General features: G+C 36.6%; 2 protein-coding genes across 2 annotated transcripts; one reads left to right on the forward strand and one right to left on the reverse strand.

Annotated features, from left to right (window-relative positions):
• Positions 1-2098: 2098 nt before the first annotated feature.
• LOC107723143 (uncharacterized) lies at positions 2099-6998 on the forward strand. Its single transcript, XM_016531673.1, has 8 exons — positions 2099-2120; positions 3620-3708; positions 4226-4899; positions 5354-5399; positions 5508-5599; positions 5734-5844; positions 6089-6356; positions 6734-6998. Exons 2-8 carry the CDS (start codon positions 3682-3684, stop codon positions 6947-6949), a joined length of 1434 nt encoding a protein of 477 aa, XP_016387159.1. The 5' UTR covers positions 2099-2120; positions 3620-3681; the 3' UTR covers positions 6950-6998.
• Positions 6999-7564: 566 nt separating this feature from the next.
• LOC107723140 (uncharacterized) lies at positions 7565-12155 on the reverse strand. Its single transcript, XM_016531668.1, has 7 exons — positions 12066-12155; positions 11604-11699; positions 9945-10040; positions 9256-9381; positions 8636-8776; positions 8260-8380; positions 7565-7782 (listed from the first exon to the last, which is right to left on the reverse strand). Exons 1-7 carry the CDS (start codon positions 12153-12155, stop codon positions 7565-7567), a joined length of 888 nt encoding a protein of 295 aa, XP_016387154.1.
• Positions 12156-17491: the final 5336 nt, after the last annotated feature.

The raw sequence follows: 17491 nt of genomic DNA on the forward strand, positions 1-17491 counted from the left end.
CGTATCTGGGCCAGTTTTGGCAAAGATATGGCATGGTAAGCACTGGCTAATATGGCTGTGAGCCTAAAGTGGCCTGCATATGATGCCACAACTGTGGCCCAGTTATCCTCAAACGTATCTGGGCCAGTTTTGGCAAAGATATGGCACGGTAAGCACCGGCTAATATGGCTGTGAGCCTAAAATGGCCCGCATATGATGTCACAAATGTGGCCCAGTTATCCTCAAACGTATCTGGGCCAGTTTTGGCAAAGATATGGCACGGTAAGCACCGGCTAATGTGGCTGTTAGCCTAAAGTGGCCCTTATATGATGCCGCAAATGTGGCCCGCATATAAAATGACAAATATTGCCCAAATAATTAAAAGTCTTAAGAAGGCTACATATGCAGCAATTAATTTTTTGAAACATGCTTTTAACTCTTTCTCCACCATTGACGAGTTATCTCGTCTTTTACAAGAAAACGCTTCAAGAAAAAAAGACGTGTTTTTAAGGCTTTTCGTGATTTCACTGTTATACACTCGGGGCGCTATTACACATCTTCTGAACGAGTACAAAACCTCTCGAACAAAAACACACGTGAACAGGACGGAGAAACGAGCGATCTCTTATGTAAACAGATGCATATGAAAAATAATGCGATCATCAGCAATGGCAGCATATAAATGAAAACTGCATAATGTTACGGAGTAAAATGTTGATCCAGGAAGTGGTATATGTCTGTGCAAGCTTTGGAGGTGTTGATGGAGGCGATTTACTGGATTTATGCTTTGATAATTGTACTGAATATTATCCAGATGTAGTTTTTGATAATTTCATTTTCTCACCTTTTTGCTCAAAATTATGCATTTTTATGAAATCTACCTATATTCAAGTGTTGATTAAAAAAAAGAATGCTTTAAGCTAGAATAAAACGGATTTTTTGGTTTAAAAAAAAGTAGAATGCCTTGTCCAAATACCCACACTTTGCACTTGACCACTTGACAACTTATACAGGGGTAAAGCAAAAAAATCCTGAACTTTTTTCCGGGGGTTGGGGGGGTGGACACATACACAGGGTTATTTGGCCAAAAAAAAAAAAAAATAATATTTGAAAATTATTTTCCTTGAAACTAACTAGTAACATATCTGCCCTTGCCATTAGCCCTTGACAGGCTCAGACTACAGATTATGGTCAGGGTACAAGATGACCTAAAATTTAAAACATGAAATTTCTGAAATTGTTTTGTTCAAAAGAAATAATAGTAAATTAAATACTAGGAAATGAATATAAAATAGGAAATATACAAAGACAGTTTACTACAGAAAACTACAGTTCAGTTCAAAACCAAATAAAATGCTCCAAGGACTGGTAACTTAAACAGGCTTCGTACAGATACAGCAAAATTAAATTCCAGGACTTACAAGGACTTTTCAAGCACTACTCTTTTGGTTTTCAAGGACTAAAATCAGATCTCACATCACTTATCATAAAATATTGCTATTGTCTTTCAAATTCTAATATATAAACTAATAAAACAAATGGTACAAATAAGGTGCAGCACATGCAAAGAACAGTGGCGGCTCGTCGGGGGAGGCAGGGGAGGCACAGCTTCCCCATAATTTTGAGGTGAAAATGAGAGGAGGACGATGTAATGTTAATAAAATTCACAATTCATTTCAGTTCGTGCCGAATCTGCTGATGTAATTACAACCGCAAATAATAGAGAACGGGAGGCGGAGGCCGGGGGAGAGCTGAGCTCTCGTGCCTCCGTTGGTAAAAAAAATTAACCAATCACCATTGAGTGTTCACTTTCAGCGCTGACGAGTGAAAGCACCCTCGCATGGGAGGCTAGCCTCCCTTCTGATATCAACCAATCATCATAGAGACGTAAATTACGTGATATTAGTTTGAACATCTCCAGCTGCGCTGATAATGTAACAAGTACTTATGATGAGTAGCAATATTGAATATTTGATCTCCAACAGATTTACCAAGCTGTCATTCAAACAGTGTATATACAAATTTAAAAAAAGGGAAAACAGCCTAGCTGGATATAGGCTACAGCAGTCGGCTTAATTAAATGGCGCATTTAACACAGACTTTTAAGAAAGGATGGATGTTTGCTTCAAGTGATAGGCCAGGTAAGTGAAATTATATTATCTTGCTGTATGTGTGTCGTTTTCTTTACGTTTTCTGACTAAAAGCAACCAAAAAGCCATTTTAAAGTGGTTAAGCAAATAATAATTCACGAGTATATGACTGACCTGAAGAATGAAAGCTAGGCTGTATCATACACTTGGAACATTATGAGCTATATCACCGCTTATCGACACTAGGGGTGTGACAATAAACTTAGCTCACGAGATGAGAAAAAATGCATATACTTGGTTCAATAGAACGAGACAATGTTTTAATACTTTAAGAAATATTTGAACGACAAAATATTTGTCTTTTAATTACAATATGTATGTTTTAGTAATACAAATAGAACTAAGTGAAAAACAGGCTTTAATTTGACTATTTATATATAAACTAACGATGAGGCAATAATAATTGGCTCAAATAAAGTATCAAAACCAAAACCAAAAAGTGGTTTTATTGAACAACTGTTAAATACATAATGTAATATGCCTATATTATAACAAATACCTGCAGAGGGTGCCAACGGCCTGGTGATGTTTCATGTGATTCAACGTCATTTAAATCCATTTAATTGCAATATTTGGCCATATGCAAAGTGAGAAACTTTTATTTTGAAATCGCGATCTACAATAAATCGCATATTTGGAAATGTTGATGTATTCTGTGTTGGCATAGGTTTATAAATGACTTAAGTTACAAATTAAGTAAGATAACAGTTTTCCCAGATGAACGTTAAGCAACCCAAACTCACAGCATATGCAGAGGAAGAGTTAGCCCCTTTCACACATACAGTCTTCACTGGTAAATTGCCGTTAAGAGATCATGTGTGAACAGGACCTTTTCCTATCTTATTTTCCCGCAGCTAAACGCCACATGCCGGAGATCCGGTGTTCCGGTGAATTCAGTTTCCCTGTTTCCCTATGGAGCCAGATCAGTCTCAGATATAATACATTTACAAAACAAAATTCATAAATGCACAGCACAATTCACATTTACAAAATCCAATTCGTAAATTCAAAACACAATTCATAAATACACAAGTAAAAGCATAAATATTTCCCCAAATGCTCACACAAATGCATCGGCAGGTTAAGATTCATAAATATCTTTTTTTGGAGGATGTTCCGTTTAGCCAATCGCGGTGAGCTTTTAATCCACCAATCAAAACGCTCTTTACTGAACAGACTCAAGAAGCTCAAGCTGCGCTTGTACTGTGCAATGTTCCATGAGGTCTTTATCATGCAAGACATTTTAATAGGTACTCTATTTTTAACACCAGTTTACAATTTCACATTATGATTTATATCGTTCGCACAAAATACAGCTACCCGGTTAGCCTGCTGTCTTATACACCAAAGTTGCACATGCTTATTTAGTTCAGTAATGTTATTAAGTGTTAACTTAAATGTCCAAATATTAAATTTTACAACTACAGTGATGTGATGTGATGTGTTCTGTTGTTAGTAGTAGTATCAGGTTAGCAGTAACTTTTGATCAGGCATTATCAACAGTTACCACCACCGAAGGGAGATTTCGAACACTCAGCGGAGAGATTGCAGCATGGAGGATGAAAACCAGACTCAACGAGTAAGTCGTTTTTTTATCGGATGGTATTTTCTTATGATTAAAGGTTGTTTTAGTTAATGAAGTCAGCAGTTTGCTGTATTACAAAGTTATTAATCCACGTCAACTTTCTTATACTATAACTGGTGTTGTAGGAATCACATGAAGAATTTGCGATAAACAATCAATAAAACAACGATTTTGATTATAAACTATCGAGTAATTTTAAATACGTTTTGTAGTCAGTGGGTTCTAAAGTTACCATCGCGACCAGCTAGGGATGCTACGGATTATCTGCTTTTATGTTTTAAAAGTACCGATGCACCATATATTTAATTAAAAATGCAATCTTTACATCTTTTTTCAAAAGTATGTTCTATCTCTATTTGGACATAATTTCTTTTAGCTTTGAGTGGTTTATGTTGCAAAAGCGATAGGCAGAGTGATGACGATCTGTTCTACCTGCTTGTCATTCTGCAGTGTATTAGAACATTCATTTGTTAATTTGCACATTCATCTGATATGTGAAACATTTTTTTAGGAGTTGCTGAAGCGTTACATTCTCCAGCGACTTCAAGACCGTGTGCAACATGTCCTGGAGAGACAGCCTCTGGACACAGATTATCTGCAGTTTGTTTCCAGGCAGGAGCTTGTAATAATCAGCGCCCTGGCTAATATAATAAACATTTCTGATGATATTATATCAGCGCTTACACATCTAAATATTGCCATACAGCGCCAGATGGATAGTGAAGAGGTGTGTGTTACAGTGGATGTGGAAAGAGGTGGTGGACGTGGACGTCCAAAATTGACAATTTCAACAAACACTCTTATCCACCTTATTGAACTTGGTCTCCCTTTAAAATGTGTAGCCAATATATTGGGAGTGTCTCGAGCAACATTGTGTAGAAGGATGGCTGACAACAATTTGTCAGTTACAGCACTGTACAGCACTTCTACCGATGAAGAGCTAGATGTTCTCGTGACAGAAGTGAAGAATTCTTTGCCAGATGCCGGATACAGAATGGTCCGAGGGGCTCTCCTTGCAAAAGGGCACCGTCTTCAGTGGGACAGAGTCGTTGCATCTATGCATCGTGTGGACAGTGTTGGTGTCCTGTCAAGAATGACCAACCTAAGGTGCATTGCTCGAAGAACATATAGAGTTCCTTGTCCCAAGTATATGGTCCATGTTGACACCAACCACAAACTCATCAGGTAATTCTGAGTGGAATGTCACAATTGTAGTTTGTATATTTGAGAAATGATTGCCAAGTAATACCAGAGTGTAGTTAGTAAAACATCTTTCATATTCAGCTGCAACATTCACACTTTTGCTATTTGTAACTCTGCCTGTGAACCATGCTTTTGGAGATTTACTGTTTTCTATAAACATTTTCCTACATAATGTAAAGAATATTCTGTGAAAATATAACCTTGATATTTGGTGATAATAGTGAAATTGACTGGAATCAAACATTGATACTCTATCTCATATTTACATTATGAGACTTAACCTGGATTTCATCTACTGGCTCACATTTACACCGACTCAACATTCTGGGAGAGACTATGAACTGCATTTTCAACAAAAAAAACTATCAACTTTAGCAATTTATTTGTAGTAATTTTTATTGTTTCAAGTGAAGTTTTGTTTTTACCTGTAACCTAGGTACAACATTGTAATTTTTGGAGGAATAGATGGTTATTCAAGAAAGGTATGAATTTGCTTACATTTCTTGACTGCAGTGTGCACAATTTACTTGTCCTAAAAATGATTTATTTGATCAATTTACATTTACATCCTATTATGTTTTATTGTACAGATAATGTACCTAAAGGTAGAGAACAATAATCGCTCTGACACCCATTTGACAATCTTCAGCGAGGCTGTAAATGAACATGGCTTTCCACAGAGGTAAGTGTTTTAAATAGAAACCTAGAAATCAGCAAACCTTTTGTCACACGATCATGTTATGTAAGATCTGACCTCCTATTTCATAATCAATTGTGGTTAAGTAATGCTTCAATGTTTAATACTTCGTTTTTTAGAGTGAGAGGTGATCATGGAGGGGAAAATGTGGGAGTGGCCCAGCTAATGTTTTCAGTTCGTGGAACTGACTATAATAGCTTCATTGCTGGTAAAAGCGTACATAATCAGAGGTAATTTGAATTATGTGTTGCTCTTTGTTGTTAACAATTGTTTTTGTTTTAACCTCATTGTCATGATGGCAGCAGGTCTAAAATGTAAAAGAACAAAATTATAAATAACAGAATTTAGACAAACATTAAAACGTACAATAGCATTTCACATTTGTTTATTCTTTTATCATTGTAACATACATCGTTATAATATATATATATATATATATTGACAGTCTGTCTACATGCTATTTTTAAAACACAGAATAGAGCGTCTGTGGCGTGATGTCTACATTGGAGTTACAAGTGTTTATCAAAACATCCTGCGCACCTTGGAAGAGAATCACCTGTTAGACATCAGCAACAGCATCCATTTATTCTGCTGCCATTTCGTTTTCCTTCCACGCATCCAGGCAAGTCTGGATGACTTTTCTGATGGGTGGGACAACCATCCCATGAGGACTGAACAAAATCTCACACCCAATCAGTTGTGGCAAGTTGGTCAGCTCCAAAACCCAACAATGGATCCTGAGGTAAATATGCAGTTTTAGAAAAATTATATCCTGCCAACCAATCAATTCACACGGTTTAAATAATTTACTACTCTGCTAGACTTTAATCAGTCTTGAAAATATATTCATATCAGTTAAAAGTTTTCTTCCAAATAAACCACTATGCTTTAAGGTGCCATCATGTTAAAATCATATCCAAACTGCACTCACACCTCTTGTAATCTGTTATCATATATTCTTGCTAATATGACACTTGCAGGCAGTTAATAGGGCCTATATAAAATGAATGACCTTTCTTTTATGCGACATCAATGCTGACAGCCCACTCTGTAGCAGTAAAGTTTAGTATGAGATCATTTGTTGTACCTATGTTTCTGTGAAATATTTTTGTTTTTCAGATTGATGTCATGCCAGACATTGAATGGGAAAACAGTGGATACAGTGAAGAGCCAAACCAGGGAGTCAACGTTCCAGAGCTAGACATTCCATTAACTGACCGTGACATAGAGGAACTTAAACAAATGATTGACCCACTGCAGCACTCTGATTGTTTTGGAGTAGACGTATATCTTGCAACAGTTCAGTATGTGGAGAGCTTAACTGAAGTGAGGTAGTCAGTGAGATGAAATTTTATATGTGTAGCTGAAAGGATGCTTTTTTTCCCCCCGGTATTTTCATAATTCTTTTTGTAAGGAACATATGGTTAAGGTCAAAATGATTTGTAACATGCATCTACTTTTAACATTTATTTTAGCAAGAATTATCTTTTAACAAGTATAAAAATATTACAACCAAAAATAAAGTTTAAGTCAGTGCTACTTTTTGCACACACAATTGTTTATTGTGCCATAGAAACTGCATGTTAACAACTCTTTTTACAGTTTTGCTTGATTATCCTAGTTCTCTTAGATATAAACGTTTGTTAAAACACATGTATAACATGTAATTCAATCTTGTCTTACAATCCTGAAATACATTAAACTTCTTAAGAACAATGGCTTATAAAAAATCTGTCATTTGTGAAAATTTACATAGAGTAGCCTACTGCAACAAATCTAACTTGGTCTTTAGCAGCTTTAAATCAACACAGGTTTCTTAGTTATAAACTTTGTAAGAGACTGTGTATAACATGTAATTCAATCTTTTGTTAGAATCCTGATTTACATTAACTTTACCAAGAACAATTGCTTGCAGACTACTGCAAAGGAACTAGAATTGTAAACACAGGATTAAACAAGGCCAAATCCACTGCTAACAGATTTTAGGCACATAAGCATGTCCTTTTTAAAAGTCGTGTAGTTCTGGTAATGGCACGGGAGGCACAGTGTGTTGAAACACGTATGTGCCACTGGGTATTCAGCAGTCACAACTTCTAGGACAAGGTTTTCTTCTGGTATCTCCCACCCCACCCAGAACCTTGTCAGGTCGCTCAGTATAGCTGGTGATGCTACAAATAAGCATAAAATAAATTAATTGAATGCAAAATGATGCAATATAAATATAGATGCATTAACAATTGTACAAAATGTTGTTTCTGTCCTCCCTCTAGTTTGATCAGCTTAAAATCATGCTGACACTGTATGTCACACTATAGTTTTGAACACAATATCATTTGTATTTGCAGTTTATTATTTGTATGGACAGCATTTAACAAATATGCAAACCTAGGAGGAAGAACAAAGGAAAAACATTTTATCTAAATCCAGTTCACTGTTTTTTGCAGATATTTCTAAATAGTCAGCATAGAAAAAGTGAGAAGCCTGCAAATTTTGTTTGTGTGTACCTATAGTGTGTTATATAATTATCTGGGCTTGGATGCTGGTATGCATTTAAGCTTGTACGTTTGTGCTTAAAAGAACCTAACTTAAAATGTTTCAGAGTTGCAGAAAACATGTATCCTCAATACTCATGAAAAAGCTCTTACCTTCCTCAATAAAAGTGCGCATATAGCCAGAAATGAGGGTCAGCTTCTCTATGGTTATGTCACCCTCATCATCGTCGTCATCTTCTGTTAGTTTTGGCCAGGTAATTTTCTGGAGGACAGTCTACAAGCGTAGTAAGATGTGAGATCAAGAGTATCTGATCAAAATAAAAATATGGTTATGCTTCTGTGTTCCTGTGGCTCAGTAGAGCATTGTGACCCAAGGTTTTGGGTTTGATTTCCAAGGAAAACTCATACTAATAAAATGTATAGCTGGAATGCATTGTAAGTTGGTTCAGATAAAAGCACCTGCTAAATGCATAAATTTGTTATAACACAATTTTAAAAAGGTTATGTAGGTAATGGTAGTTACATTTACCTGTGAATCAATAACTTCTGTTGATTCCCTTGGAAAAAGGACCCTGTGAACATCCTGTCTTTGGGAAATAAGTGGCCATATCCCAGTGTCCTTCATCCCTCTGCGCAGATCTTTGATTTGTTTCTTTACACGTCCAAGAACCTGAAAATATGAACAAAAAATAATCTAATTTAAAGAAACAATGCTTAAGGATTATTTTACAAAACTGTTACACATTAACTTGAATATATTTTTTAAATTCACCATATAGACCAGGGTTCCTCAAATCTTGCACTGGAGGGCCAATGCGCTGCAGAGTTTAGCTTCAACCCTGATCAAACTCACCTACCTGTGATTTTCTAATGATCCTGAAGACATTGATTAGCATGCTCAGGTGTGTTTGATTAGGGTTAGAGCTAAACTCTGCAGGAAAGTAGACCTCGCAAGCCAGATTTGAGGATCCCTGATATAGACAAAAATAATTTTAAAGTTGAAACGTAATTGGTGAAGTGCAGACATGCATATTTAACTATGATCATGCATATAATTCACTATGACCATGCATATTTCACATCAGATCAATCATTGAACTAAGGCTTTTAAAAAATGACTTCATTATCAAGCTAAAAAATTGTGCTTACAGCATGTGTCAGCAGTTGCTGGAACAGCCACTCCTGATTTGTAGGAGATGGAACTGGAAGGTCCCAGAACAAACACAAGTCAATTAGTCGAGTGCGTTCTGCTTCATCAAGTTCCGCTTTATTGAGCTGCACGGAAAAAAACAACAACATAATACTACAGTAAGACAACATGTCAGCAGGATTTTGTTTTATCTAGAGTCTGGACTCCTTAAAAAACAGTTTATCCTGATAAACAAAATTATCAAAAGTTTAAAATCAAAAGTATCAACAGGACAGTCTCAATGTATGACTGTCATACATGACATACAGTCCAATGAGACACCTACACAGTATGCATTTGAAGTTTTCACAACAGTTTACTTACCAAACTAATAGATTCTCTGTGGTCCATGTCAGGACAGTCCTGCAAAGTTAAAGCTGATGCTGCACTGTCAATAGATCCACCAGTTAAAAGGATAACAACAGGTACACTCAATCCAGAAAGGCAGGGACCTCCATAAAGAAAAGAATGGCCGATCATTCGGCCTGCCATCTGAAAAAGACTGCTGTCACGGAGTACTACAGAAGCTGAGGGGACACGATGGTCTTTCTCCCCTTCGAAAAGCGTTGCAGCAGATGAGCCTTAAAAACAATATCATTTTGGTCAGCTAATGCAATTTAAAAAAACGGATTCATTTATCTTGTGTTACCTGTGATTTCTCTTCACTCCCTCTGGACTGCTCAATTGGCTGGTCAAATTCAGCACAATCCTTCTCCTCAATTATAGTAACATCAGTTTCAGTCTCCTGTAAAAAAAATTTTTAAATAGAGCCACCGTATACACTATAAATAAGAACAGTTGAGAGTCAGTGAACTAAAAAAATAATTGCAGCAGATGAGCCTTAAAAACATTATTAATTAACCTTTTTAAATGTATCTGTAAACCGAAGTAGTAATTGTTTAAATACACAGTATTTTGAACACCAAAACCTCACAAACCTAAGTTCAACATGAACCCAGTCTTCAGTTTCTGCATAACCATAGATAAAACATGGCGGTTCACTCCAGTACCCACAGCTGCATCCCCTTTGAATCATACAAGTATATTAGAATAATGGCTGGTAAACAACTGTTCCATGACATATGAAGGAAAAATACAACAACATTTATAGTTCGTAAAGAAAATGTAGACTGCTTCAAGGTAAAAAAAAAATCAGTATAAATATAGCTTTAAAAAAAAATTAAGTAATACACTACCTCTTAATCTGCACTTCAGTGGAGCTGCCCATGAAACATTGTTAATTTTGTAAAATGAAACAAGTGTGCTATCCTGCTCATCCACAGGATCAAACTGATTAATAATGAGTGTCAGACTTGGCTGTTCACTGTTTGAATTAAGTAATTTCTCCCGGAACAAGCTGCAAGCCTTCTGGGGATCCATTTCATTTTCCCATCCTTAAAAATGAACAAACAAGTGGTCACATATCACATATTACACTTGAAAAGAAATGAGGGAGAGGTATAAAGTTTTGTGAATTTTTTTTTTTTACATTATTGTACATTCTATTCAGAAAGCAATCAAATACAAAGAGTCCCTGCTTACTCCTCAGCTATCTGCACCTCCTGATAGTTTGCAACCAAGTAATTATTGATAAGAGGCAAGTAAGATAAAGTCTATCTAATAAAAATTGTTTTATTGTAATGGTTTCGAAAAGTGCAAAGTACAGTCACACTGAAAGAACAATGTTATGCAAAGTTATATTTCAAAATGTTTTTAGTACAAGTGCATAACGTACCTGTTCTAGGTGCTGTTACTGATTGTGTCCGTGAGGGTCCTGGCTGTTCCTCTGTTGTGAAAGTGTCATCAAATGTAGCCTCTCTGAAAATGGACATTCCACTACTATTCAGAATGCTTTCAATAACAAAACCAAGTAAATGTTGAATACTGCATCTCTCTGTTTTAACAAAGCATTTGTGGCTATGTTGCATTAGCCTTCAACATTATATATAACACAAAAACTGGATGCAAAGTCATGCAATTACATTAAACCTGTCAATGCATTAGGCCTATACTGTTGAGTTCACATATATCTGTAATATGAACGCATTCAAATATTTAAAAATAATTAATACACATAGTATAACCATGTGTGCACTGCTTACTTTTCTCCGCACATACTGGCATGATATGGAAGGACATCAGATGGAAACGAAATCTGACAGATGGGACAAATCTGCATACATAACAAGAGTCAATATTGGATGTAGTATATTAATACTTTTGTCCCATAAAACATTATTCTCTGGAAAAATATCATTTTGGTCAGCTAATGCAATTTAAAAAAACGGATTCATTTATCTTGTGTTACCTGTGATTTCTCTTCACTCCCTCTGGACTGCTCAATTGGCTGGTCAAATTCAGCACAATCCTTCTCCTCAATTATAGTAACATCAGTTTCAGTCTCCTGTAAAAAAATTTTTTAAATAGAGCCACCGTATACACTATAAATAAGAACAGTTGAGAGTCAGTGAACTAAAAAAATAATTTGGAGTTATAATACTGTATATTTTATCAGGACATAATATTCATAATATTCATTTTACTCATTCTGATTTTCATACTTTACTTTGTTTCATATATTTATTATATTGCTTATAGTTAATATGTTTCCTGTACAGCTGCTTTGTAACAATGAAAATATTTTTAAAATGTTATATAAATAGCACTGAGTTTAGTATTTCCTGACAATTCCTAGCAAATATGCTATGTGGAAACATTCAGTTGTACACATAGACTAAGAGGTGGAACAGCTCTACATTAAAAGACTTACTGTAGAAGTTTCTTCACAGTCTTCAACATGAAGTGGCAACAACTGCAGTGGTATTTTTTTGGCACACTTCATGCAGTTTGCTTGAGGCATCTTTGAGAATTCAGCTGAATCATATGGCAGTGTTTCAGTTGACAGCTCCTCCTGTAAAGGAATTACATACAGGGTGTTCTTCCCACTATTAGAAGCTGATTTCAGGAGACGGGTGGAATATCCTTCGGTGTCGGTGGGAATAACTGACAGCTTACGCTGCCCACCACCACCTTTAAAAAATAAATAAATAAAAGGACATTAGCTTTCACGTATATAATTTCTAAGATCTACAATACCTAATTATATTTGTGGTAACAATTATATTAAAGCATACAACAACAGTTAAAATCAATAATGTAACCAATACCTGTTGATTTGTAAAACATCCAACCTCCTTGTAGACTTTTCAATTTTGGAAATTCCTCCTCAAGCTGAGAAACAATCTAAAAACAATACACAAAACAAACAGCACCCCTAAGTCTACAACATGCTACAGTATGCTTTTTTGAATTAAAAAAAAATTCCTTTTTGCAAACACCTTTTGGTAAAAAAAAAAAAAAACCCTGCACATTTCAACTCACAAAACAGTTTTGTATGTTATTACCTCACCGTGTTGAAAGTTGTCTGGAAGACTCAGAAGTCTTTTACCCAGGCCTGCATGTGCAAACTCTAGGTCTTCTGAGCCTTTTGGAGTGACAAGGGATTGTTTAGGTAGGACATACATCTGAAAATCTGTTCTTTTCACACAGGTTGTGGGTGTTGACATGAAACGTCTTTTCCCCCTTGGCTGATCATTTTGAGACTTGAACATACCAGGGAACTGCCTATTTCACCACACATCAAAGAAGAGTTCAATTTTAGACTTACGAAAGACAAAAAGAAACAAAGACCTCATTATACAATTTTTCAATGACACATCTTTCAATACAGTTAGGGTAACATTTTAAAATCAGGGATTTGATTACCTTCTTAGTGCCTGCCTCACCCTAGCCTGTGAATCTGATGGGGGTGGAAGCAAAGGAGAAGGGGCACTGACTCTTGCCCTAACTGAAGGGATGGATACTGTTGTGCTGTTCTCTGCTCTCGACGAACTTGGAGACAGGTCCCTGGCTAAAACTTCTACGAGAGCTCTCGCAGCAGATTCCACCTCCGATGACAATGCCTATCAAAAGCTCATTTTATTATCATTATACACTACCGTTCAAAAGTTTAGGATGAGTAAGACTTGTAATGTTTTTAAAGAAGTCTCTTCTGCTCATCAAGGCTGCATTTATTGGATCAAAAATACAGAAAAAAAACAGTAATCTTGCAAAATATTATTACAATGTAAAATAATGGTTTCTATTTTAATATCCTTTAAAATATAATTTATTTCTGTTATGCACAGCTGAATTACCATCAGCCATTACTCCAGTCTTGTGTCACATGATCTTCAGAAATCATTCTAATATGCTGATTTATTATTAGTGCTGGAGACTGTTGTGCTGCTTAATATTTTTTTGGAACCTGTGATACTTTTTTCAAGATTCTTTGATGAATAAAAAGTGTGCGGTCAGAATTTTTTATTCTTTCTTTTATTTATTTTTTAAAATAAATTAAACCTTTTATTCAGCAAGGATGAGTTAAATTGATAAGAAGTGATAGCAAAGATTTATATTGTTAGAAAAGATTTATATTTTGAATAAATGTTGTTCTTTTTAAACTTTTTATTCATCAAAGAATCCTGAAAAAAGTAATCGCAGTTTCCCCCAAAAATATTTGGCAGCACAACTGTTGATAATTATAATAATAAATCAGCATATTAGAATGATTTCTGAAGATCATGTGACACTTTATACTGGAGTAATGATGCTGAAAATACAGCTTTGCATCACAGAAATAAATTATATTTTAAAGTATATTAAAATAGAAACCATTATTTTATGTTGTAATAACATATTGCATGATAACTGTTTTTTTCTGTATTTTTGATCAAATAAATGCAGCCTTGATGAGCAGAAGAGACTTCTTTAAAAAACATTACAAGTCTTACTGATCCCAAACTTTTGAACGGATGTCCATGAGGCCCTCTACATTAGCCAGCACAGTTTCCTTACTACGAGCTGTATGCTTATCTGTATGTGTGAGGGGAAACAATTGCATCGTTCTTTAAATCGTTTATGCTGCATTGACTGAATCCTCATTTGTTTCATAACCTTCTGAAAAACAAATAAATTTACACTTCGTTATGCTTTTAAAGTACATATGCTGTTAATCTCTCCTGCACTGAATAATTTCAGAGCAAATACCGTTATATGATTTCAGAGCCTTCAGAGCAAATAAAGCGCAACAGCTTATATTTTTCATCACACACTCGTGGAGTGTGAAACAGATTTTTCTATCGAATGCAGAAACTGAAAATGATCACTTTTGTACATAAAACCGATAAAGTTACTGGCTGCAAGCAGGCCAAATCTGTAGCCAGGCCACGGGGAATTGTCCGGGTTTCCCCGATGTCAAACGCAGGCCTGCCGGACACGAGCGGCCCGATGCGACGCGACAAAGGCCACTCGTGCCCCGTGCAGATATGATGTTACATCTGCATGCTGGAGTTGCACGATGCACTCATACAGCAGCAAACAACTTCCACGCTTTGAAGATTCCAGACATATTCTATTGTAACGGGATTCCATTTGTCATGTTGGGCGTAGAAGATTTTAAAACTTGGCACTTACATCCTGACCAAGTAAAATGATCCCTGTTGTATGTAATAATAAATTTACTCTACTACTTACTCGACGAGCGTTGTCTTCGTCAGCCATCTTGAATGTTCCACTGCAATGCACAGTACAAGCGCAGCTTGAGCTTCTTGAGTCTGTTCAGTAAGGATCGTTTTGATCGGTGGACTACCGCGGGAAAACCGCGGACTTGGCAACACTGCGAAGTTGCGCAGGCGCTGTGAGGGGGAAACAGGGAAACTGAATTCACCGGAACACCGGCACGGTGCCGGAGAACTTTAAGCCCTGCTTATATGACGTATTTCCTGTATTTGGCCCAAGTGTTCAAGTGAGGATGAAGACCACAAGTGTGTGTCGAACTTTTCATTACCCGATGGGACACACTTATAGTGTTGTAAAAGTACAAGTGTTTACATAGCTTTATTTTAATTTTAAATATTTAGCATTTTAAAATCAACTTCTAAATGTCTGTTCAGTAGTCCCTATAACATGACATAATTTTAATTTGTGGTGCTTCTAATTAAGTGATAAAAGCAGTTGCAAATGTTGTACAAAATAAATATCACCACTACTCATCTTTGCACCAATAATACGTAAAAACACTTTTTCTATCAAATTATATGTAATATCTAATTATTATATTAATATTCAATGTACATTGGAAAGGTTTCCGTGACCTCTCGCGATATCTCTGCAAAAAGTGTCACGATTTATTTCCAGAACATGACGATTTAGTGTGCGTTAAGGGCACTGCGCTTTGCCGTTTTTAAGACCTGGGACAGTCTTGCGCACTTACTTCCTAGACCAAGACCGCAAGTGTGGGTATTTGGACAAGGCATTATTGTCACGGTTTCTGTTAATTTGGACTTTGTTTTCCTTTTGCACTGTTTCCCTTGTTGTGTTGATTGTATTATTCTTCTATCAAATTATATGTAATATCTAATTATTATATTAATATTCAATGTACATTGGAAAGGTTTCCGTGACCTCTCGCGATATCTCTGCAAAAAGTGTCACGATTTATTTCCAGAACATGACGATTTAGTGTGCGTTAAGGGCACTGCGCTTTGCCGTTTTTAAGACCTGGGACAGTCTTGCGCACTTACTTCCTGTCGCGCGCACGTGCTCTCAAGAGGCCAAGACCGCAAGTGTGGGTATTTGGACAAGGCATTATTGTCACGGTTTCTGTTAATTTGGACTTTGTTTTCCTTTTGCACTGTTTCCCTTGTTGTGTTGATTGTATTATTCCGTTCAGGTGTGCCTAGTTAAGTATCCTTGTTTGGTCTGCGTACTTAAGTTCCTGTATGTTCACTTTGAGTTTTTCTGGTCTCATGTCTTAAATGTTGCTGTGCTACATTGTGTTTGGATTTACTCTTGCTGGATTCACTCTTGTTGAATTAAAGACTTATGATATATAACCTTTCATCTTCGTCGTGCGCTCTTTAACACAGCGTAGCTATGACACTCACAGACTTACTGTGTAGGTCTACCTGAGTGAGAAGAAGCATTTAAGTTCAAACTTGAGAAGAATAGTTTTTAAAGTATTGGAATGTGTCTTTGAATATTTATGTGACATTTTCATTGCTGCTTGTGCAAAACTTGGGTCAGGATGATTTTATCAAGTAGGGCACATTTCTGGAACTTATTTGAACATTTATGGAGGACATTTTTAAATTACTCTTTACAATGTTGAGTATTGTTGATGCATAACTCACTTAAGGCTTAGTGTGGCCCAGATAATGTATATTTATGGTTTATTTTGTTCATTATTAGCTAAAATGTGGCTGTGTCGTGCCCTGCTTGTGGACCACTGCCAAAATGCCACCATTTCATGCAGCATGTGGGCCACATGAGGAATGTGGGGAAGACCAGGGTTAGAATAAAAATCAACTGTGGTCCACATTAGGGCCAGTTTTGGTTTATTTGGTTGGCTTACATGCAGCAATACTAAGGCTTACTTGAGGCCCAAATCTGGAAAACAGAATTGGACTGCCCAAATGTCATTATTCCACACAGTATTTGGGCCGGAGCAAGGTGTTGGATCTGGGCCAGAATTTAAATAAATGTGGCCCAGATTTGGGCCAGTTCTACTTTATTTTATTTATTTATTGTCATGGATGCTGCAATGTTAAGGCATACTTGAGGCCCAAATCTGGCAAACAGGCAAAATTTGGGACTGCCAAAATGCCATTATTCCATGCAGTATGTGGGCCGGAGCAAGGTGTTGGATCTGGGCCAGAATTCAAATAAATGTGGCCCAGATTTGGGCCAATTTTGATTTATTTTATTTATTTATATTCATGGCTGACATGCGGCCTACCTATGGCTTGCTTGTGACCCAAATTTGGCAAACAGGAGCGTACCGCCCAAGTGCCATCATTCTTCACAGTATGTGGGCCGGATTAAGGTGTTGGATCTGGGCCAGAATTAAAATCAATGTGGTCCAGATTTGGGCCAGTTCTGCATTATTTGGTTTATACATGGCTGACACTGGGCCTTCCTATGGCTTGCTTGTAGCCCAAATCTGGCAAACAGGAGCGGACCACCCAAGTGACATCATTCTTCACAGTATGTGGGGCGGAGCAAGGTGTTGGATCTGCCGGATCTGTCAAATCAATGTGGCCCAGATTTGGGCCAGTTCTGCTTTATTTGGTTTATTCATGGCTGACATGGCTGACA

Source organism: Sinocyclocheilus rhinocerous, unplaced genomic scaffold (genome assembly GCF_001515625.1).
Source record: "Sinocyclocheilus rhinocerous isolate Xijiao unplaced genomic scaffold, SAMN03320098_v1.1 scaffold1867, whole genome shotgun sequence".
NCBI lineage: Eukaryota > Metazoa > Chordata > Actinopteri > Cypriniformes > Cyprinidae > Sinocyclocheilus > Sinocyclocheilus rhinocerous.

What these genes read in the sequence shown, in the direction of transcription:
- LOC107723143 (XM_016531673.1), top strand. Translation starts at nt 3,682, where the DNA reads ATGGAGGATGAAAACCAGACTCAACGA. An exon ending in GAACATGGCTTTCCACAGAG is followed by an intron (nt 5,600 to 5,733) that starts GTAAGTGTTTTA and finishes TTCGTTTTTTAG; the next exon opens with AGTGAGAGGTGATCATGGAG. An exon ending in ACCCAACAATGGATCCTGAG is followed by an intron (nt 6,357 to 6,733) that starts GTAAATATGCAG and finishes TTTGTTTTTCAG; the next exon opens with ATTGATGTCATGCCAGACAT.
- LOC107723140 (XM_016531668.1), bottom strand. Translation starts at nt 12,155, where the DNA reads ATGCCTCAAGCAAACTGCATGAAGTGTGCCAAAAAAATACCACTGCAG. An exon ending in ACTGTGAAGAAACTTCTACA is followed by an intron (nt 11,700 to 12,065) that starts GTAAGTCTTTTA and finishes ATTTTTTTACAG; the next exon opens with GAGACTGAAACTGATGTTAC. An exon ending in GGAGTGAAGAGAAATCACAG is followed by an intron (nt 9,382 to 9,944) that starts GTAACACAAGAT and finishes TTTTCCGTGCAG; the next exon opens with CTCAATAAAGCGGAACTTGA.